The 24,184-nt window shown below is 39.0% G+C and overlaps 1 protein-coding gene and 1 non-coding gene across 2 annotated transcripts in view; both read right to left on the reverse strand.

Annotated features, from left to right (window-relative positions):
* L2HGDH (L-2-hydroxyglutarate dehydrogenase) overlaps positions 1–24,184 on the reverse strand; it is a 65,433-nt gene that overhangs the window by 40,809 nt on the left and 440 nt on the right. The window contains exons 2-4 of the mRNA XM_032244546.1: positions 19,789–19,904; positions 18,874–19,025; positions 9,477–9,608 (exon numbers count right to left, since the gene is read on the reverse strand). Of these exons, the coding sequence (XP_032100437.1) occupies positions 9,477–9,608; positions 18,874–19,025; positions 19,789–19,904 (400 nt within the window). The remainder of the gene's footprint in view (positions 1–9,476; positions 9,609–18,873; positions 19,026–19,788; positions 19,905–24,184) is intronic.
* LOC116527736 lies at positions 3,836–3,942 on the reverse strand. Its single transcript, XR_004258698.1, has one exon. It is a non-coding gene; the product is annotated as a U6 spliceosomal RNA (small nuclear RNA).

The following is a 24,184-nucleotide window of genomic DNA, read 5'->3' on the forward strand; positions in this document are numbered from 1 at the left end:
TGGACACGAACTGCCCAGGTCAGCAGGTCAGAGACTGAAATCTGAGGCCTTGGCAGGTCCAAACCAGTCAAGGACCAGGCAAGCAGGACAGGGAAAGTTGAGAGTACATCTCAGTCAGGATACAGAGGAACAGATGAACACGTGATTGACCAACAGTGTTAACAAAATGGCAAAGCATCAGCAGACCAGAGGTCAGGGTAGCAGTGGGGATTTGCCCAGAGAGAAAGCAGTCAAGAGTTATCTTCAGCTACTCTGGGCATGCTGCCTGTGGGGTAGCCCTGCTCTGCAAGTACTTTAAAAAAAATAAAAAGTGTTATCCTCCCAAGTTTACAGAGGCAGTTTAAAATTTTCCAAGGGCCTCTCCATGGTGACACTTGGGTTTTTTTAAAGGGACCGGGTCTAAGAAGCTCTTCAGAGATACCCTGGTAAACTTCTTTCCAGGGGGCCTGCAGAAAACAGAAGTGACCTGGTACCATGGACATTTTACCCACTATTCCTATAGTAGTGTGAGGTTGGTGGGGAAGACTTCACTCAACATATCTTTAGAAAATAATCAAACTACATTTTCTACTATACATTGCCATCCCTAAATACATGTAAACACTAATGATCACAACTTGGAATTACATAAAGTATGTCACTTCAGTGGAGGCCTCAGAGAGAAGGAGAATATGCCTCTTTTATAAGTTACTTTACTCATTCATCTCTTGAGTGGGGTTTGTCTCTGAAGCTTTCTTAAACACTTGTACTAAGCTAAAGGTGTTCCCTTAACATTGATACAGGAAGGAGTACCAGCTCTATAGAATACTTATCACTATATCAAAATTATATCTTCTTTTACACTATAACCTCCTTCATGTTGACAGCCATGCCTTATTCATCTTCATATCTACAGTGCCTACCACAGTGTTTGGCACATAGTAATCAAAAAACCTTTGGTTAAACCAAACAAAAAAATACCAGTTCTGAGTCAGATCTTGGGGTGGGGAACTCTTTAGGAGCTGTGTAAAACTGGGAGAGCAACAGTTTCATTTTTAAGACACAAACATATGCATAACACATATATATGTATAGTTTCATTACCTATGCACACATATCTCATCGCCCTCATTCCAAGGACCTGTGATGGTCAAATCATCAGGTGCAGAGAACAATATCCAGACTCATCCACAATCTTGACAACATCTGAAAAGTTTTGTTTTTTTTTCAGTAAAGCATGATATAAAGAATCATGGGTTCCTGTTCTGATTTTTTCTATCTTTAAAGCCTTAACAAGGATACACAGCAAATAACAATCAGATAGACCAATTTTCCAATTTTTAATACCACTAGGATAGCAGTAATCCTGGTTTTCAAACTCTGCAATTAAATTATTTTCATAACCAAATCTACAATGGGGCCAGCAGCTCAGATATAACTTTTCTTTTTAAAAACAATCTTCACATTTGAAAAACTTTTCATAAGCAAATAAAAATTAAAAGGTGTTAAAAATTGGCATGTTCTTTTGAAGGAGGTTACCAACTGTTTCATTCTTAAAGGTAATACTTGATAGGAGCACATCAGTGAAAGTCTTTTTTTTTTTGAGACAGAGTCTTGCTCTGTCTGTTGCCAGGCTGGAGTGCAGTGGCATGATCTTGGCTCACTGCAACCTTCACCTCCTGGGTTCAAGCAATTCTTCTGTCTCAGCCTCCTGAATAGCTGAGACTACAGGCAAGCACCACCATGCCCAGCTAATTTTTATATTTTAAGTGGAGACAGAGTTTCACCATGTTGGCCAGGCTGGTCTTGATCTCTTGACCTCGTGATCCGCCTGCCTCAGCCTCCCAAAGTGTTGGGATTACAACTGTGAGCTACTGTGCCTGGCCTTTTTTCTTTCCTTCTTGAGATGGTGTCTCGCTCTGTTGCCTAGGCTGGAGTATAGTGGTACAATCTCAGCTCACTGTAACCTCCGCCTCTCAGGTTCAAGCAATTCTTCCGCCTCAACCTCCCAACCAGCTGGAGTTACCAATGCACACCACCACACCCAGCTAATTTTTGTATTTTTAGTAGAGACAGGGTTTCACCATAGTGGTCAGGCTGGTCTTGAACTCCTGACCTCATGATCCACCACCTCAGCCTCCCAAAGTGCTTGGGGTTATAGGCGTGAGCCACCACACCCAGCAGTGAAAGTCTTTTTAAAAATTTTTTGAAACTTTTATTTGTAGTTGACACAAAATAATTGTATTTTTACTTTTTCCTTTTTTTGAGATGAAGTCTTGATCTGTCACCCAGGCTGGAGTGCAGTGGTGCAATCTCGGCTTACTGCAACCTCCACCTCCTGGGTTCAAGTGATTCTCCCGCCTCGGCCTTCCGAATAGTTGGGACTACAGGTGCATGCCACCATGCCTGGCTAATTTTTGGTATTTTCAGTAGAGACGGGGTTTCATTGTGTTATCTTTTTTTTTTTTTTTTTGAGACAGTCTCACCTTGTTGCCCAGGCTGGAATGCAGTGGCATGATCTTTGCTCATTGCAATTTCCGCCTCCCAGGTTCAAGCAATTCTGCCTCAAACTCCCAAGTGGGAACGACTACAGGTGCCTGCCACCACACCCAGCTATTTTTTGTATTTTTAGTAGAGATGGGGTTTCACCATGTTGGCAAGGCTGATCTCAAACTCCTGACCTCAAATGATCCTCCCACCTCGGCCTCCCAAAGTGTTGGGCTTATAGGCGTGAGCCACTGCACCTGGCCAATAATTGTATATATTTATGAAACACAATGATATTTCAGTATGTGTACATAACATGTAATGTTCGAATCAGGGTAACTGATATATCAATCATTTCTTTGTGTTGTAAAAATTCAAAATCCTTTCTATTAGCTTTTTGAAAACATGTCAGTGAGATGCTGATATCTTAGTTTCACAATCAAATTCCATCAAAATCATATGAAGCTATGAAACAGCAATAGATTTAGTATATTTTCAGGAAGGACATGTTAATAAAATGTATAGGAAGCCACTGTTTTGCACTAAGCCTCTGTATTAGGCCTCTACACACCAAACCAAAATGGAGTCACTCATGCTAAAATTCCTCCTCTCCAGACCGAATCCGAGTTGTTTATTAGACCTTCTAAAAAATCACAAGAGATTGAACAGCCAAGTTACCAAACAGGTTGGTTTTAGCCAGCTTGATAAGGAAGTCTTCTCTGTTTTAAACTTATAAGGTAAGTAACTTTGGAAGAACCAATCTGCTTTTTGTCCTCTGTTACTGCTTTCTTCAGCCCCTTTCTGCCTATAAAGCCAGACTTCTCTGGTCAGCTCATCAGCGAGGCTTTTCTAAATCTTTGAATGAAAAGCTCCTTGATTCATGAATCGCTAAAAAAGCTAATTTGATCTTTAAATCTTTTGTAATTTTGTCTTTTAACACACTCAATAGTTTTTTTTTGTTTTTTGTTTTTTTTTAATGGAGTCTCGCTCTGTCACCAGGCTGGAGTGCAGTGGAGTAACGTCGGCTCACTGCAACCCCTGCCTCCTGGGTTCACGCAATTCTCTGCCTCAGCCTCCCGAGTAGCTAGACAGCTAATTTGTGTATTTTTAGTAGATCTGAAGTTTTTCCATGTTGGCCAAGATGGTCTCCATCTCTTCACCTCATGACTGCCTCAGCCTCCCAAAGTTCTGGGATTATAGGCATGAGCCACCACACCTGGCCGACACACACTCAATAGTTTTGTAATGCCCTGTATAGATAAGAAACAGGAAGTGGGTATAATCTAATTTTTTTTTCTTTCTTTTTTTTTTTTTTTTTGCTCCACAGCTAGACACATCACAGTGCTAATCTAAATTTTTTTTTTTTTTTTTAAATATGGAATGCTTCACGAATTTGCGTGTCATCCTTGCGCAGGGGCCATGCTAATCTTCTCTGTATCGTTCCAATTTTAGTATATGTGCTGCCGAAGCGAGCACTAATCTAAATTTTTTAAGTAAACTTTTTTTAAGTAGACTCTTTTTTAAGATAAGTTTTAAGTTCATAGCAAAATTGGGCAAAAAGTACAGAGCTTTCCCACACACTTTCTGCTCCCACATACATAACAGCCTCCTAATTTCTTAATTTTAATATTAGCAATTTTTTTCTTTGAGGCATAGCTTCAGTCTAAACAACCAGCCCTTGTATCAGTTAGTCACAACCCTACTTTTATAATATGCTAGAATCTCTCGCCATTGTTTTAAAATAGCCTATTTCACTTTAAAAAAGATTGATATGTCTTAAAAAAAAATAAACAGAATAAAATAATGAATTAAATGTAACACATCAGGAAAAGGGGAAATATAAACCATGTCATGATCTGCCTGCCTCAGCATCCCAAAGTGCTGGGATTACAGTCATGAGCCACCAAGCCCAGCCCCGGCAACCTTTTTTTTATAAGGGACAGATAGTAAATATTTCTGACTAGGCTTATGATCTCTGTTACAACTATTCAACAAGGCTGTTTGACACAAAAGCAGCTACAGACAATACATAAATGAATATGTAAAGTTGTATTTCAATAAAACTTTATGGACACTGAAATGTGAATTTCATATAATTTTTTTTTTTTCGAGACAGAGTCTTGCTCCATCACCCAGGCTTTAGTGCAGTTGCCCAGTCTCTACTTACTGCAACCTCCGCCTCCCAGGTTCAAGCAATTCTCCTGTCTTAGCCTTCCGAGTGGCTGGGATTACAGGCATACACCACCATGCCCTGCTGAATTTCATAAAATTTTAATTCATCACAAAATAATGTTCTTCTTTTAATTTTTTTAACACACTTAGAAGGTAAAAAACATTAGCTTTCAGGCCATACAAAAACAGGTGGCAGGATGAATTTGGCCTACAGGACAGAATTTGCCAACTCTGACCATTTAGAATTTGCCCAGAGTGTGAAATAGGCAGGTGGCCAAAATAAGATGGTCAATGAAAATATTCTACTTAAAAACAAATCAGTCATTAATTTACTGTCTCTGACAGATAAGAAATATCTGAGGGGAGAAAAGGGAAGTAGCAAGACCTAGTGTATCCCACAAGCAAAATAATTTGATTATCCTGGCTGGTACCAGAAAAGGAATAGGTGGCTTGTTGAAGATGAAGATGCTACAACCCTCTCTACAGGAAGAACTCATTCAACACTGTTTAGATTCCTAGATACTATCAGCTTCTTAGGAGCTTTACATGAATTAAGAAAATCTTGCTTATTTTGACCCAACTTTAACTTTACAGCCAGAAATAAAGGAAAAGCTGAAAGGATGAAGCAGCTTGTAAAAATAAATGAAAAACGCATATAAACTGGCATTAAACAATGGGTCAGCCAAGTATATGAATCAGAAAGGAAGAAATAAAATAATTATTATTTGCAGATAAAATGTCTGGGTATAAAAATCCAAAAGAATTTATAGACAAATTAATTAAAAACAATAAGTGAATTTAACTAGAAAATTGAATACAAGGTCAGAACTCAACTGTATTTCCACAGACCTGCAACAAACAAAAAATGAACTTTAAATATCAATACTATTCATGAGAGTATCAGAAAACATCAAATACAAATTGGAGCTGTAAATGTAAGAGACATATGCCATGCAAGAATTCTATTCTGAAAATTATAATACATTATGTAATAAATTAAAGCAGATCCAGACAAATGGAGGGATGTATGATATTCAAGGACTGGAAGACTCCATACTACAAAGATGTAAATTGTCTCCACATAGACATACAAATTGAATGCAATCTCAATCAAAATCATAACAGGTTATCTTGTAGAGTTTGGCAAATAAACTCTAAAATTTATGTAAAAATGTAAAGATCTAAGAATAGCCAAGACAATGTTGAAGAAAAAAACTCAAGGCCTTACTCTACCAGATACCTAGACCTATTAAAAAGCTACTATACGCTAAGTGCAGTGGCTCATGCATCTACTCCTAGCACTTTCAGAGGCCATGGCAGGAAGATCACCTGAGCCCAGGAGTTCAAGATCAGCCTAAGCAATATGGTGAGACTCTGTCTTTACAAAACATTTAAAAATTAGCTGGCCACAGTGAACTGTGATAATATCACCACACTCCAGCCTGGGTGACAGAGTAAGACCCCATTTCAAAAAAAAAAAAAAAAAAAAAGGCTACTATAATTAAACATTATGGTAGTAGCACAGAAGAGGCAATGGAACACAATGGAGTCCAGACATATACCCACCATATATCTGATATCATAAAGGCTATACTGCAGCACAGTGGGGAAATAATGGTTCTTTTGATAAATGATGCTGACTCAACTGGATATCCATATGGGGAAAAAAATGTACCTTGGCCCCTAACTTATACCATCTACGAAAATCAATTCCAAATGGACTGCAGATCTAAATGTGAAAGGTAAAGCAGTAAAGCTTTTAGAAAAACACATAGAATATCTTCCAGACCTTGGGCTAGGTAAAGATTTCTTTTTTTTTCTATTTTATTTTTCGTACCAAGTTTTTGAATGCATCCAGAAAATTTAACTAGAGCACAAAGAAACACTAAGCATAAAAGACAAACATATGCATAAATTGGTAACATTAAGATTAGGAATTTCTGTTAATCTAAAAACGATATTTAAAAAGTGAAATGCTGCAATCCCAGTACTTCCAGAGGTCAAGGCAGGAGGATCATTTGAGCCATAGAGCTCGAGATCAGCCTAGGTAACATAGCAAGACCCCATCTCTGCAAAAATATAAAAATACAAAATTAGCTGGGTGTGGTGACACACACCTGTAGTCCTAACTACTCAGAAGGGTGAGGCAGGAAGATCGCTTGAGCTCAGGAGTTCAAGATTGCAGTGAGCTGTGATCATACCACTGCACTCCAGCATGGGTGACAGAGTGAGACCCTATATCTCAAAAAAAAAAAAAAAAGAGTAAAATGACATGCTACAGAGTGGTAGAAGGTATCTGTGATAGTTTTTTTGTGTGTATACATATCATATATATATATATGTATATATATCTCTCCAACGAAAGACTCATATCCACACTACATATGTCCTAAAATTGAGTAAGAATTAATAATTATAAGAAAGACAGTCAACCCAATACGAAGGTGGGGAAAGAACTCAAACAGATACTTCACAAAATAAAATATCCAAATGGTCAATAAATACATACAAAGGTGCATAAATGTATGAGTCTATGAGAAAATATAAATTAAAATCATAATATAATACTACAACATACCCACTAGAATGGCTAAAATAAAAACAATAAGCAACACCAAGTGTTAGTTGAGGATATAGAGCACTGGAACTCTCATATACTGCTAATGAGAGTATAAATGGGGACAAACACTTTGGAAAACTCTTTGGCAATACCTGCCAAAGCTAAACATATCCATAAATTGCAAATTGGCAAGTTCCTTCATAGGTATACAGCCAATAAAAATGTGTATGTGTGCTCACCAAAACCTATGTACTAGAATTTTCATAGCAGCATTATCTGGAAGAATCCCAAATTAGAAACTATCCAAATGCCCATCAACAGTAGAATGAATCGTTCTACATACATACATATGAATGACGTATTATACAGCAACAACAACAAACTACAAATATATGTAACAATATGGATGAATTTCATAAACAATATTAAGAAACCCAGACACAGTTGGGCATGGTTTCTGACAACTGTAATCCTAGCACTTTGGGAGGCCAAGATGGGTGGATCACTTGAGCCCAGGAATTCAAGACCAGCTTGGGTACCATAGCGAGACCTTGTCTCTACAAAAAAATTAAAAATAAATAAAAACAATTAGCTGGGTATGGTAGCACAGTCCTATTGTTCCAGTTACTCAGGAGGCTGAAGTGGGAGGATTACTTGGGCTCAGAAGTTCAAAGTTATAGTGAGCTATGATAATGCTGTGCCACTGCATTCAAGTCTGGGCAACAGAGCAAAACCCTGTCTCAAAAAAAAAAAAGCTCAGACACAAAAGAATACATATCATATCATTCTACTTACTTAAAATTCAATCACCTATGATGTAAGAGGTCAGGACAGTGGTTATCCTTAAGAGCAATGTCCTAGTGGAAGAACATGAGGGGAGTACTGGGAGGTCGGTAACATTTGTTTGTTGTCCTGGGTACTGATCACACTTGGTGAACATTCACTAAGCTATCCATTTATGATTTCCATTGTACATTATAGTTCCAAGAAACTAGGCTATACAGAAAAGGAGGATGGAAAGATAAGACAAACTGAAGAGAAAAGTTAGTATACACAAATAAAAATTTATGCTTAAGGCACCAGTTATCTGGCAGGAGTACGGCACAAATGTGTCTCTGAGCATCCCTGCAGTCACGGTAAACAGGGCAAAGCAATCAGTTAAATTACTCAGTGTCCATAAGATAAAAACAAACCAACTCTGGTTAGGAAGACTAAAATTATTCTCAGAACTAAGATCTGAGAGAAATTTCTCCTGCAGGTTCTCAGAGCAAGATGTCATTTAACACAGTTGAATAACTTACGTCTTCAACTGCATCCTTACAATAGAGGCCACAGTGACTGATACAATGACCTTCTTATAGGCTGATGCCATAAAACCAAAGCACAATTCAAAGACAGTAACTGGGGTCAAGGAGTAGAATGGGGAAGGCAAAACACTGCAGTGTAGGCATGCCATCTGAGAGATGTATATGAACAAATAAATGGTCTAATAGTCTACATATTTTTCAGCCTATTTCCCATGTTTCTCTAAACCAAGTTAAAAAGCATTGCCTGATAGTGAGTTCAAGGTCACATTCTCTGAGACAGGATTCTGGAGTCCAGCTATTGGAACAGTTAAATTTCTACCTACAGGAAAAATTGGCCATTCATTAGAACAGTCAGTGGAACTGGGAAGTTGGACTAATAGTCTCTGAAAGGCTATCAGTGAAAGTTAACATGCAGAATAACTATTATATTACTATTCATGTCTCTTTCATGAATAAAGATCTGGTTTTCTTCCCTATGGCAAGTTTTAAGGAAGATATTCTACAAGCTACTCTTCAAACTCATGCCAGCCTTATCCATCTTAACCAGGAGGCAGCTATAGTGTCTGATTTTTATTATAGGCAGGGTAAGGCTGAATGCCAAGCCCTTTATGTGGGCCTAACCCTGACTTTCCAGTCTCATCCCTTATCTTTTGTCATATATCACCCAATGCTCCCAACCACACCTTATTGCTCCATGTTTTCCAAACATGCCATATGGCCTCAGGCCTCCTATCTTTGTTCATGTTGGTCAGACCTGGTATTTTCTCACAGAGAAAGAAATCAGGTGTCCAGACTTTGTGGCAATGCCCTCTTTTGTCTATCACTTCACTATATCTGTGACAGGATCATCTATCTGATTTTATATTATTCCTGCCTCCTATAAACTCACCTCTCAGCCTCCATATCACAGGACTAAGCCCTAAATGAAAACATCCCTTTGAACATGTGCATGAAGCTGGTTAATCACTTACCCTACAATATGGCTCCTTCTTTTTTATATCATCCTGCTGGATCAGCCTCAGGCCCTGGACACCATTCTGCAGGCCTCTCTCATATAGAGCCTTAAGTCTCGGAATTTCTTCTTGTTCAACAGCTACTATAAGCTGCAAAAAAAAAAAAAAAAAAAAAAAGGTAAGGAGCATGGATAGAGGTGCAGGTATCATCAGTGATGAAAGATAAAGTCAATGAAAAACCATCAACTATTGTATGACCCAAACAAGGTTATTTTTTTAATTTTTAATTTAATTTTTTTTTTTTTTTGGAGACAGAGTTTCACTCTTGTTGCCAAGGCTGGAGTGCAATGGTGCGATCTCAGCTCACCACAACCTCCACCTCCCAAGTTCAAGCAATTCTCCTGCCTCAGCCTCCCGAGTAGCTGAGATACAGGCGTATGCCACCATGCCCGGCTAATTTTGTATTTTTAGTAGAGGTGGGGTTTCTCCATGTTGGTCAGGCTGGTCTCGAACTCCTGATCTCAGGTGATCTGCCCACCTCCACCTCCCGAAGTACTGGGATTACAGGCGTGAGCCACCGTGCCTGGCCAAGGTTATTTTTTAAAATGACTTTTTCTTCACATATCTAATTCTTACTTTCTTCATGACTATTTTCTTCTTCCACCAAGAAAAGTTGTCTTAAGAACATGGCATTAAAACAAATTTTCCCTAAAAATGAAACGTAGGCTCAATTTCCACTTCTGTTATCATAGTCCCCATGTGCATCTTGGCCATAAGTAACTCTTACCACTACCACATTCTCAATCCCAAAGGAGAGAGAAGGATAAGTTGCTTGAGTTTTACATTTTTTTTTCCCCCAAAACAGAATGGCCTTCTTATTTCTTCAGGAAAATGTAAAATATCAGCACATCATAAAGACAGCTGGTATTCAGTGTAATTGAATATAACTGACAAAACAATCCTTTTTATTTTTGGAATACATTGTATTCACTAATGCATTCTGCTGCAGAGGGAAAACAGTAAATTTGTCAACTTCTTTCTTTTCTATTTATTTCTGGGAAAAATAACTTTCCTCCTTACTTAAGGGAAAGAGCAAAGGAAAACACAGGTGCATATTCAGAGGTACGTTGGAATTCACAAGTCATTATTTCATACCAAAAAGTCAACAGAATTTCATGAGGTGACACTTTTAATCAAGGTGCAAAGGCTATTTAAATCAATAAATAGTTAACCTTAAAAACAGAAGTGGAATCAAAGGACTCTATCAAGTAGGTGAAAAGACAACCCACACAATGGGAAAAAATATCTGCAAAACATATAGTTGACAAAGGTCTACTATTTAGAATAGATAAAGAACTCTCACAACAATTACAATGATAAAAACTGTAACTAGACTTTTATATCTTGCCCTTTTCACTTAAGATTCTGTCAGGCCCATTTTACTAAATTATTTTTTAAAATATGGCCATGCACAGGGGCTCATGTCTACAATCCAAGCTACTTCAAAGGCTGAGGCAAGAGGACCACTTGAGCCCCTAAGTTTGAGGCTGCAGTGAGCTGTGATTGTGCCACTGCACTCCAGCCTGGGCAACAGAGCAAGACTCTGTCTCTTAAAAAAAATTGTTTCTATTGTTTATATTTCTATCTATTTATTCATTTATTTAGTTATTTGAGATAGAGTGTCACTCCCATCACCTAGGCTGTAGTGCAGTGGCCCATTCGTGACTCCCTGCAGTCTCAACTTTCCAAGCTCAGGTGATTCTCCTACCTCAGCCTTCCTAGAAGCTGGGACTACAGGGATGTGCCACCACACTTGGCTATTTTTTGTACTTTTATTAAAGACAGCATTTTACTACATTGCCTAGACTGGTCTTAACCTCCTGGGCTCAAGCAATCTGCCTATCTTGGTCTCCCAAACTGCTAAAATTACAGGAATGAGCCACTGAGTCTGGCCCTACAATTTTTCATGGCATCTTTTTTTTTTTTTTTGAGATGGTGTTTTGCTCTTGTCACCCAGGCTGAAGTACAATGGCACAATCTCGGCTCACTGCAACCTCTACCTCCCAGACTCAAGCAATTCTCCTGACCCAGCCTCCCGAGTAGCTGGGATTACAGGCACCCGCCATCACATCAAGCTAATTTTTGTATTTTTAGTAGAGATGGGGTTTCACCATCTTGGCCAGGCTGGTCTTGAACTCCTGACCTCAGGTGAGCCACCCACCTCAGTCTCCTAAAGTACTACGATTACAGGCATGAGCCACCATGCTTGGCCTCACAGAATCTTTAATGGTGACAATGAGCTTTTATTCTTTAAAATTAAACGGGCCAGACACAGTGGCTAATGCCTGTAATCCTAGCACTTTGAGAGGCTGAAGCTGGAGGATCACTTGAGTTCAGGAGTTCAAAAACAGCCTTGGGAAACATGGCAAATCCTTGTCTCTACAAAAAAACAAAAAACAAAAAAATTAGTTGAGTGTGGTAGTGAGCACCTGTAGTCCCAGCTACTAGCGGGGTAAGGTGGGAAGGTCGCTTGCGCTCAGGAGGTCAAGGCTATAGGGAGCCAAGATTGCGCCACTGCACTCCAACCTGGGTGACAAAGTGAGACCCTGTCTCAAAAACAAAACAAAAACAACAAAACACTTATCTGAAGAAGGGACATGACTACCAACATTGCAGAAATAAAAAGACTATAAAAGAATACGATGAACAACTGTATGGCAACAAATTTTATCTAGATGAAGTGAACAAAATTCTTAGAATGACACAAACTTCTGAAACTGATTCGAGAAGAAAAACTTAATAGACCTATAACACAGAGATTGAAAACTTCCCAAATTTAAAAAAAAAAAAAAAGGGCCGGGTGTGTTGGCTCACGCTTGAAATCCCAGCACTTTGGGAGGCTGAGGCAGGTGGATCACTAGGTCAGGAGTTCAAGATCAGCCTGGCCAACACAGTGAAACCCTTGTCTCTACTAGAAATATAAAAAGTAACCAGGCGTGGTGGCAGGCGCCTCTAATCCCAGCTACTTCAGAGACTAAGGCAGGAGAATCGCTTGAACCCAGGAGGTAGAGGTTGCAGTGAGCTGACATTGCGTCATTGCACTCTAGCCTAGGCGACAGAGCCAGACTCCTTCTCAAAAAAAAAAAAAAAAAAAAAAAAGCAGCTCAGGCCCAAGGGCTTTATTCACAAATGCTACTAGATGTTTAAAAAATAATCATACTACCAATTCTTCATAAACTCTTCCAAAAAACAGAAGAGTAAGAATCACTTCCCAACTAATTCTGTGAATCCAATATTAGTTTGATACTAAAACCAATGTTCTGGTTTCTCTTAAGAATAATAAAATCTTTTGCCTCTTACCAAAACCAGACATCTAAAGAAACTGCAGACCAATATCCCTTATAAATATTAATACAAAACCCTGAACAAAATATTACTAAACTGAATGCAGCAACATATAAAGAGGATTATACCCCATGACCAAGTAGGATTTATCACAGGAATGCAGTCAATTTAATATCCAAAAATGTATTAATACACTACATTAATAGAATTAAGGATAAAAACCAAATGATCACCTCAATAGAAACAGAAAAGGCATTTGAGAAAATTCAACACCTTTTCATGACAGAGAACACTCAAAAAACTAGAAATAGAAAGGAAGTTCCTTAATCCAATCAAGAGAATCCACAGTGAACATCATACTTAACAGCAAAAGATTAAATGTTTTCTCCATTAGATCAAGAACAATTCAAGAAGGTCCACTTTTACTACTTCTGTTCAACACAGTATTGGAGCTTCAACCCGTGGAAGTCAAGCAGAATAATTAAGTAAAAGACATCTAAATTGGAAAAGAAGTAACATTAACTTATTTGCAGATGACATGATCCTGCATATAGTAAAGCCTAAGGAATTCACAGACAGACACACACAGACACACACACACACACACACACACACACACACACACACACACACAATTAGAACAAAATGAGTTCACAAAGGTCAAACAATTCTCCTCACAAAAGCATCACAAAGAATAAACTACCAAGCACCACAGACCAAATGGACCTAATAGATATTTACAGAGTGTTTCATCCAACAGCCACAGAATATACATTCTTCTCCCCAGCACATGAATCATTCTCAAGGACAGACCATACATCAGGCCACCAAACAGGTGTTTAAAAATTCAAAAAAATAAAATAAAATTATATCAATATCCACAATGGAATAAACCTAAAAATAATAAAAGAAATTTTGGGAACTATACAGTCATATAGAAATTAAACAATATGCTGCTGCCCAGGCGCAGCGGCTCACACCTGTAATCTCAACACTTTGGGAGGCCAAGGTGAGAGGATCACTTGAGCCCAGGAGTTTGAGACCAGTTTGAGCAACACAGAGAGACCCTAACTAGAGGGGAAAAAAAAAAAAAAAAAAAAGGTCAGGAATGGGCATGATGGCTCACGCCTGTAATCGCAGGCTGAGATGGGTTCATCACTTAAGGTCAGGAGTTCGAGACCAGCCTGGCCAAGATGGTGAAACCCCCATCTCTACTAAAAACACAAAAATCAGCCAGGCATGGCGGCACGTGCCTGTAGTCCCAGTTACTCAGGAGGCTGAGGCTGGAGACTGCTTGAACCCAGAAGGCGGAGGTTGCAGTGAGCTGAGATGGCACCACTGCACTCCAGGCTGCATGACAACAAGACTCCGTCTCAAAAAAAAAAAAAAAAAAAAATTAGGCATGGTGGTGCATCTGTGATCCCCTTTACTCCAGAGGTTGAGGTGGGAGGACTAGTTGAGCCTAGGAGGTCAAGGCTGCAGTGAGCTGTGATAGTGTAACTATATTCCAGCCTGGGTGACAGAGCGAGACTGTGTCTCAAAAAATAAACAAACAAGCAAACAAAACCAATATGCTCCTAAATGACCAGTGGTTCAATGAAAAAATTAAGAAGTTGAAACAAGTAAAAACAGAAACACAACATATCAAAATCTATGGGAAACAGCAAAAGCAGTAGTAAGAGCAAAGTTTATAGCTCTAAGCACCTGCATCAAAAAAGTGAAGAACTTCAAATAATCTAACAATATACCTTAAAGAACTAGAAAAGCAAGAGCACACCAAACTCAAAATTAGAAGAGCAGAAATAAATGAAATAAAAAATAAAGAGCAGAAATAAATGAAATTGAAACAAATACAAAAGATTAATGTAATAAAAGGTTGCTTTTCTGAAAAGATAAAAACCTTTAACCAGACTAAGAAAAAAAGAGACATGATAAATAAAATCAGAGATGAAAAAGGAGACATTACAACCAACACCACAGTAACTCAAAAAATTATTAAAGGCTACTATGACAAACTATATACGCCAATAAATTAGAAAACTTAGAAGAAATGAATAAATTCCTGGACATGTACAAGCTACCAAGATTGAACCATGAAGAAATCCAAAACCTGAACAAACCAATAACAAGCAATCAGATCAAAGCCATAATAAAAAGTCTCCCCATAAAGAAAAGCCCAGGACCTGACGGCTTCCCTGCTAAATTTTACCAAACATTTAAAGAAGAACTAATACCAAACCCTACTCAAACCATTCCAGTAAATAGAGGAGGAGGAAATAATTCCAAACACATTCCATGAGACTGGTATTACCCTGATACCCAAACCAGACAAAGGCAGGTCAAAAAAATGAAAACTATAGTCCAATATCCCTGATGAATACTGACACAAAAATCCTTAACCAAATACTAGCAAACCAAATTCAACAACACATTAAAAAGATGATTCATCGTGATCAAGCGGAATTTAACCCAGGGATGCCAGGATGGTTCAACATATGTAAATAAATCAATGTGACACATCATATCAACAGAATGAAGGACAAAAAATATATCATCAGGCCAGGCATGGTGACTCACATTTGTAATCTCAAAACTTTGGGAGGCCAATTTGGGCAGACAACCTGAGGCCAGGAACTCGAGACCAGCCTGGACAACATAGTGAAACTCCATCTCTACTGAAAATACAAAAATTAGCCAGGTGTGGCGGCAGATGCCTGTAATCCCAGCTACTCAGGAGGCTGAAGCAGGAAAATTTCTTGAACCTGGGAGGCAGAGGTTGCAGTGAGCCAAGATCACACCAGTGCACACCACCCTGGGTGTGGCCAAGGTAGCTTTTGAGACTCTGTCTCAAAAAATGAACAAAAAATACCAAACAAATGACAACAAAAAAAACCCATATGATCATCTCAATTGATGCTGAAAAAGTATTTGATAAAACTCAACATTCTTCTCTACATAATAAAAATCCTCGAAAAAACTGCCTGTAATCCCACCACTTTGGGTGGACTCCTTGACCTTAGGTGTTCAAGACCAGCCTGGGCAACATGGTGAAGCCCTATTTCTACAAAAATTAGCCAGGCATGGGGGTACATGCCTGAGCTCCCAGCTACTCAGGAGGCTTAGGTGGGAGGATCACTTGAGCCTGGGAGGAGGAGGAGGAGGAAGCTGCAGTGAGCTGAGATTGCACCACTGCACTCCAGCCTGGCTAAAAGAGTGAGATCCTAACTCAAAACAAAACAACAACAAAAAGGTGATCATAGATCTAAATGCAGAAGCTTAGGCTGCAAAACTCTTAAAAGAAAACATAGGAGAAAATCCTTATAATCTAGTGTTAGGCATTGTTTCTTAGATTAAAAGCACAAACAACAAAAGAAAAAAAGATAAATTTGACTTCATCAAAATTTAAAACTTTAATGCTTCAAAGGACACCATTAAGAAAGTAAAAAAGAAAGCCTGCGGAATAGTATGAAATATTCCAGATCACATAGCTGATATATTGTATCAAGAATATGTAAAGAAGATGTATAACTCAATAATAAGACAAATAGCCCAATTTTTAAATGGGTAAAGATTTGAATAGACATTTATTCAAAGCAGCTACATGAATGGCTAAAAAGCACATAAAAATATGCTCAACACTGATCCAGCAATCCTACTGGTGGGTATATATCCAAAGAAAATAAAATCAGTACGTCAAAAATATACATGAATTCCTACGTTTACTGAGGCATTAATCACAAGAGCCAAGATATGGAATCAACCTAAGTGTCCATTGATGGATGAACGGAAAAAGAAAATGTGTATATATACGCCACAAAATACCACTCAGCCTTTAAAAAAGGAGGAAATCTTTAAGATAAGGAGAAACATCCTCCAGGTTCATCTATATTGTCACAAATGATCCATGCCACAAATGACAACAGAGATGAACCTGAAGAACATTATCTTAGGTGAAATCAAGCATAGAAAGATAAATACTGCATGATCTCGTTTATATGTAGAATTCAAAAAGTTGAATTCAAAAGAGGTAGAGAGAAGAATGGTGGTTGCCAGGGGCTGGGGGCGCCAGGGAGGTGGGGGTGGTGTGGAAAGATATTTGTTAAAGGACACAAAATTTCAGTTAAGTAAGAGGAATAAGTTCAGGATATTTATTACGCAAAATGTTGACTATAGTTAATAACATATTATATTCTTGAAGACTGCTCAGAGAGTTAAGGGTCTGCATCATAAAAAAAAATGTATGAAAGGTAATACATGTGTTAGCTTGATTTAGCCAATCCACAATATACACATACTTCTGGAGACAGAGTCTCACTCTGTCACCCAGGCTGGACTTCAGTGGTGCAGTCTCAGCTCACAGCAACCTCTGCCTCCCAGGGTCAAGCAATTCTCATTACAGGCATGTACTACCACACCCAACTAATTTTTGGATTTTTAGTAGAGACAGAGTTTCACCATGTTGGCCAGGCTGGACTCAAACTCTAGATCTCAAGTGATCTGCCCACCTCAGCCTCCCAAAGTGTCGGGATTACAGGCAGGTATGAGCCGTTGTGCCCAAACCACAATGTACACATACTTCAAAACAACATATTGTGCGTGATAAATATATAAACTTTGTGTCAATTAAAAAATAATTTTAGGCTGGACACAGTGGCTAACACCTGTAATCCCAGCAGTTTAGGAGGCCAAGGCAGGAGGACTGCTTGAAGCCAGGAGTTTGAGACCAGCCTAGGCTACAAAGCAAGATCCTGTCTCAACTTTTAAATAAGAAATAAGGTTAAAAAATTATAATTTTATTTTTTTAATTTTTATTTTTTTGAGACAAGGTCTCCCTCTGTCACCCAGGCTGGAATGCAGTGGCACGATCATGGATCATTGAAGCCTCAACCTCCCAGGCTGAAGTAATCCTCCCACCTCAGCCTCCCAAGTAGCTAGGACTGCAGGTGTGCACCACCACACCCGGCTTTTTAAATTTTTTGTAGAGATGGGGTCTCACTATGTTACCTGACCCGGTCTTTAACTCTTGGGCTCAAGTGATCCTCTTGTCTTGGCCTTCCAAAGTGCTGGGATTAAAGGCATGAGCCACAGTACCTGGCTAATATTTAGAAAATAGAGAAGTATTTTCTAAAATGGAAAAAATAAAAGACACTCAACATCATATCATTAGAGAACTGCAAATTAAAACTTCCACCAGGATGGCTACAATAAAAAAGACGCAGTAAAAATATATGTTGGCAAGCACATGGAAAAATTGGAATCCTGATTACTGGTGAGAATGTAAAATAGTACAGAGCTTTGGAAAACAGTTTGGCAGTTCCTCAAAATGTTAAACATGGAGTTACCATGACAACTCAGCAATTCCACTCCCAAGTACATACCCAATATAAACGAAAACAAATATTCACACAAAAACTTGTACATGAATGTTCATAGCAGCATTATTCATAATAGCCAAAAGGTGGAAACAATCCATAGATCTATCAACTGATGAACAAATAAACAAAGTGTGGTGTGTATCCATACAACAGAATATTGTTCAGCCATAAAAGGAATGAAGTACTGATTCATGCTACAACATGAATGAACTTTGATAACATTACGCTAGGTTAAAAAAGCCAGTCACAAAAGACCACATAGTATATGAATCTATTTATATGAAAAGTGTAGAACAGGCAAATCCACAAAGACAGAAAGTATATTACTGGTTGCTAGGGCATCAGGGGAGGTGGAAATGGGGAGTGACTGCTAATGGGTATGGGATTTCTTTTTGGGGTGATGAAAAAGTCTAAATTAATTAGATGATGATTGCTCAGCTCTGTGAATATACTAAAAACTGATCTGTGTACTTTAAAAGAGTGAATTGTACGGTGCATACATTATATGTCAATAAAACTTTTATTTAGAAAATTACATAAAGTCACATCATCTTTTTTTAGTTATTCCCCAATATTAGACTTCAAAAATTACATAGATACAAAGAAACAAAACACCAAATTTAAAAAAAATATATTAAACATCACCAAGAAAATGCTAGTTGGAAATTAGTCAAGGCCCTAGTAAAATGCCATACCTTGCCACATTGCTTGTAGGAAATTCCCTTTTGCTGGCAGTATTCATAGAGGAGGGCTGCACCTTGTACACATAATTTGGCTTTCAGAGATTCAGGTTTATAATAAATTCCACTATGTATGACACCACTGTTATGTCCAGTCTGGTGAACAGCTACAGAACAAGAGAAACAGGGTAAGAGTATGCACATGATTCATACAAAACATAAGAAGAGAACAAACATTATAGTTGAAGCTATTAGTAAAATTCTGCCTGAATTTGTTCAGATCACTGGTAACTTCTTCTAACAGCATCCCTGGTATCCAGGTCACATCGCTCCAGCCCACTTCTGATTTCAACTACAACTCTGGTGCACAAACTCACCTTCCATAATCAGCAAACCACTTCAGGGGCCCATTGGGGCTCTTTGGACTCTGCCTTAGGGCCTCTGGTAACTTTTTTAGAGAAGGGCACAGGGTGCTCAACATCACTAGTGGCAATCCTCAACCAACAGGGACAGGAGCTGATGGATAAATGGGCACAATCCTGGGAAACATTACATTGCTCCTCAGGGGTTCCAGTGGAATCCAGCTCACAGCAGCAATCTTGATGATGTGTTCTCACAACTTTTCCTCCTTCCCTGTCTTACTTTCCTCAACCCCTCACTTCTGTTTCCTCAGATAACCTCTTAAATAACCTATAGCCACGTCCTTGTCCCACACTCTGCTTTAACCTCTCAAATAACCTATAGCCATGTCCTTGTCCCACATTCTGCTTTAACCTCTTAAATAACCTATAGCCACGTCCTTGTCCCACACTCTGCTTTCAGAACACAAACTAAGATACTAACATTGCCATTCAACATGAAAGATTCAGAACAGACATAATGAACAGATGCCCAAGTAAGCTCTAAGAACAACACTGATTATATACATACCTAAATCTTTCTCCTTTTCCAGAACACCAATAGAAAGTGATGGATGTCGCAGGATGAGTGCTCTGGCAGAGGCAAGCCCCACAATTCCGCCACCAACAATGACTATATCAAATGAGCTTCAAGAGAAAGTCATCTTTAAAGTAATACATGTTTACAGTACACCTCATCAAACTTCACATGCATAATTTTCATCATCAATGGACAATTATTAATTTATAATCATTAAAATGTATTGGCCCTGTGCTATTTGGTTTCACATGTATAAAGAAAAAAAAAAAAAAAAAAAACCTTAAAAGTTATATGAATCAAGTCTGGGCATGATGGCTCATGCCTGTAATCCCAGCACTTTGGGAGGCCAAGGCTGGTGGATCACTTGAGGTTAGGAGTTCAAGACCAGCCTGGCTAACATGGTAAAACCCCATCTCTACATAAAGTACAAAAATTAGCTGGATGTTGTGGTGGGTACCTGTAATCCCAAATTACTCAGGAGGCTGAAGCTGGAGAATCGCTTGAACCTGGGAGGCAGAGGTTGCAATGAGCCGAGGTCATGCCACTGCACTCCAGCCTGGGAGACAGAGCCAGATCCTGTCTCAAAAATAAAGAAGTCTGGGCATGGTGGCTCATGCCTGTAATCCTAGCACTTTGGGAGGCCAAAGCAGGCAGATCACCTGAGGTTTGGAGTTCAAGACCAGCCTGACCAACATGGAGAAATCCCGTCTCTACAAATACAAAATTAGCTGGGCATGTTGGTACATGCCTGGAATCCCAGCTACTCAGGGGGCTGAGGCAGGAGACTCACTTGAACCCCAGAGGCGGAGGTTGCAGTGAGCCAAGATCACGCCATTGCACTCCAGCCTGGACAACAAGAACGAAACTCCATCTCAAAAAAAAAAAAAAAGTTATATGCATCAAAAAACCTTAAAAGTTAGTTATATGCATCTCTGGGAAGTAGCAAAATCAGCTACAGCTTACTGGCAGTTAAGATAACTGGTTGCCCAATCTGCTCTATATCTCCATAACATGGCAGCCAGGCTAGTTACATAAGTGATTGCAGTCATGCATTGCTTAACCACAGGGATAGGTTCTAGGAAATGCATTGCTAGGTGATTCCATTGTGCAAACATCATAAAATGCACTTAAACAAACCTAGATGACATAGCTTACTGCACACCTAGGCTATACGGTATAGCCTATTGCTCGTTGACTACAAACCTGTACAGCAGATTACTATATTGAATACTGCAGGCAACTGTAACACAATGGTAAGTATCTGTGCATCTAAAAATGTCTAAATATAAAAAAGGTACAGATAAAAATATGGTAATCTTTGGGACCATCACTGTACATGCAGTCTGCAGTTGACCAAAATGTTATGCAGCTCATGACTATACTTTGTGTTAAGCATAATTATGCTTCTACTACCTATTCTTGTAAAATTCCAATGTAGTATTCTTGACAATGTGTTAACACGTTAAAGTTTTAACACTTTAGTGTGCAATAATTTTTACATGTTTTTCTTTGAGAAGGAAACAACTCTGAGAACATAAACCTTGGGGCAATAATTGGTCTAGAAATGGGCTTAGGAACCACACAATCTTTGCCTTGGCAAACCCTGCGTATACAACCATTTACAAAATGTAGAACAAGCATGTATAATTTATATAACTCTGCAATTAGAAGCTTAAAAGATTACCTTTAACACTGACCTGATGGTCAACAAATAAGAAAGAGCCTTTTAGGAACAGTAGACAGAGGGAAATTTCAGAGATTAGGCCCTTTGTTTGAAAAGTGATCTAAGTTTCAATTTCAAAATCCTTAGCAAAGCACATAATTTGATTAGAATTGTTACCACACCTATGGCTATATCTGGAAGCAGAAACAGATCCTAGACAACTAGGAACATATATAAGCTTGACAAATCAAATCCTGCATCTTAAATTAATTTGGGGGTCATAGTGGATAAAGTTCCCTCTGTCAGTGCATAAGCCTCATAACTTGAACAAGGAGAACCTCTAGGTGATGCTCAGCAGGTGGCTCTCCTGCAGCAGCTTTAGACTGGATAAAATGGTTGTCAAGGATGGTGAATAATGCACACATTTAAAAAGAGGGTGTAAAAAGAGCAGCACAAGTAAAATGGGATTCTGGGTCCACAACGTTAATACTAGTTATTGGCATATGCTTACAGTAGTCAACTAAAACATTACTAATATGATTAGAGTGTGTTTGGAAATCCAAGCCTTTAAACAGGTTTTAAAAAACATAAGTTCAGTAGATAAAAGGTAAAGCATTCACATTCCACTATAGTTACTTACACTGATTTACAGCCATTGACCCTTTACACAACTTTCACAATAAATAGATCTTCTATGGATTCCAAAATATCCTGGCTTTTAAAAATTCCACAACAATAACCATTTTAGTTAAGATAGGATTTTTATTTTCCAAAACCTCTATATCTTCCACTAAGGTAGGTGTTCAAAACATTTACAAATACTTAAGACATTTGTATGTGTATGACTTAATCATATTTTATATACAGTCATCCCTCAATAACCACAGGGGATTGGTTTTTGGACTCCCATGGATACCAAAATCCACTTATGTTCAAGTCTTTTATATGAAATGGCACAGTATTTGCATATAATCTACACATGTTGTCCAATATACTTTAAGTCAACTCTGGATTACTTATAGTACATAGTACCATGTAAATGCTATGTGAATAGTTGTTACACTGTATATTAAATTTTATCATTTTTCTAAATATTTTTGATCCATAGTTGGTTGAATCTGCAGATGCAGAAATGAGAACTGACTGTAATTTTTTAAATTTATCAAGTTGATATCTACATCAATCGTGGCAGTGCACATATACGACAGAGAGGTATCTTTCATACTGTTTTTTTTTTCTTTTAAGTTCAACTATGATGTTATGCTTTGCCTTCAAGCCTCACTTTTCTCTAAAAGGTAGCAAAACCTTCACTTAGAGGGGTGGTCTTAACTTCCATAATAATGTTTCTCATCCTGCCTTTTGGGTTTTTTTTTTTTTCTTTTTTTTAAAAAAGACAGAGTCTCCCTTCGTTGCCCAGGCTGGAATGCAGTGGCATGATCTCGGCTCACTGCAACCACCCCCTCCAGGGTTCAAGTGATACTCCTGCCTCAGCCTCCCCAGTAGCTGAGATTATAGGCGCACACCACCATGCCCGGCGAGTTTTTGTATTTTTAGTAGAGACGAGGTTTCACCATGTTGGCCAGGCTGGTCTCAAACTCCTGACCTCAGGTAACCCACCCGCCTCGGCCTCCCAAAATGCTATGATTACAGGCATGAGCCGCCCCTTGCTGCCTTTTGATAATTGTAACGCAAAAGCTTTTGGGGAGGTAGACCTTCCACTTAGAATTATTACCTTTGTACAGATTCCCAGCCAACATACTGTTTTCGCAGATTATATTACAACCATCAATAAATTTCTCTTACTTTCAAACATAAAACTATCATAGTGAATGTGCTTTTTCCAACTACATGTGCCACCCTTCACTCCCCCTCCTCAAATCTTAAGGATCACTTTACAGCCCTTAACAACCAGTTCACTAACTGTCTTTAGTATCCCACTCTACTCCCTCCATCCACCAACACTCAGCGCCAGCATCAACTTTCAGAACATCAACATTTAATCACCAGCCTCCTCTTAAAACTCTTTTAAATAGCTTCCCGTGGCTCTTAGAATAAAATTCAACGTGTGGTTAAAATAAAAACCTTGCTGTGATGTAGCCCTTCTCCCGTGTCATTCCACACCATCTGCCTTCCACTAAGCTCCAGTCACCACCTATGGCCCACCTTCTAGTCCTCAAAATAACCAAAACCTCTCCAAGCCTTACATCCTTCACACAAACTCTCTTCCACAGAGGGCAGAGAAAGACAGTGGTTTCGAATGTGACGTCCAAACTATACATCACAGGACACTGAATTCTGCGGGCTTTGATTAGCATACGAGCTGCTTCCGACAGGGGCAACTCTATGCGGGCTCTGCCAGGAGCTAAGGCTGTATTCAGATCTTCCAAGCAACCCCAAAGACGCCAGCTATATTTGATTGCTTACACTGTGTGCTAGGTCCTTTTATCCTCCAAACGAGCACCAACTGGAGAGACTAAGGTCCCAGTCACAACTGAGCCTTCAAGGAGGTTAAGTGACTAGACCAGAGTTCAACAGAAAGTGGACGGGTTTCAAGCCAGAGCTACTCCTGACCTCTACTCCATACACCGCCTTTCCTCCCGCCCGTACATACAACGAATGAACCCGCAGGGTGGCAGCTCCTGCGATGCGAGGTTGGAGCTCCACAGGACCCCAGCCTGCTCTCACCCCGGGACAGGGAAGTAGGAAGAGGGACACAGGTCCAGC

The sequence above is a fragment of the Sapajus apella genome, unplaced genomic scaffold, assembly GCF_009761245.1.
Source record: "Sapajus apella isolate SASKATOON/1434 unplaced genomic scaffold, GSC_monkey_1.0 scaffold55, whole genome shotgun sequence".
Lineage (NCBI taxonomy): Eukaryota > Metazoa > Chordata > Mammalia > Primates > Cebidae > Sapajus > Sapajus apella.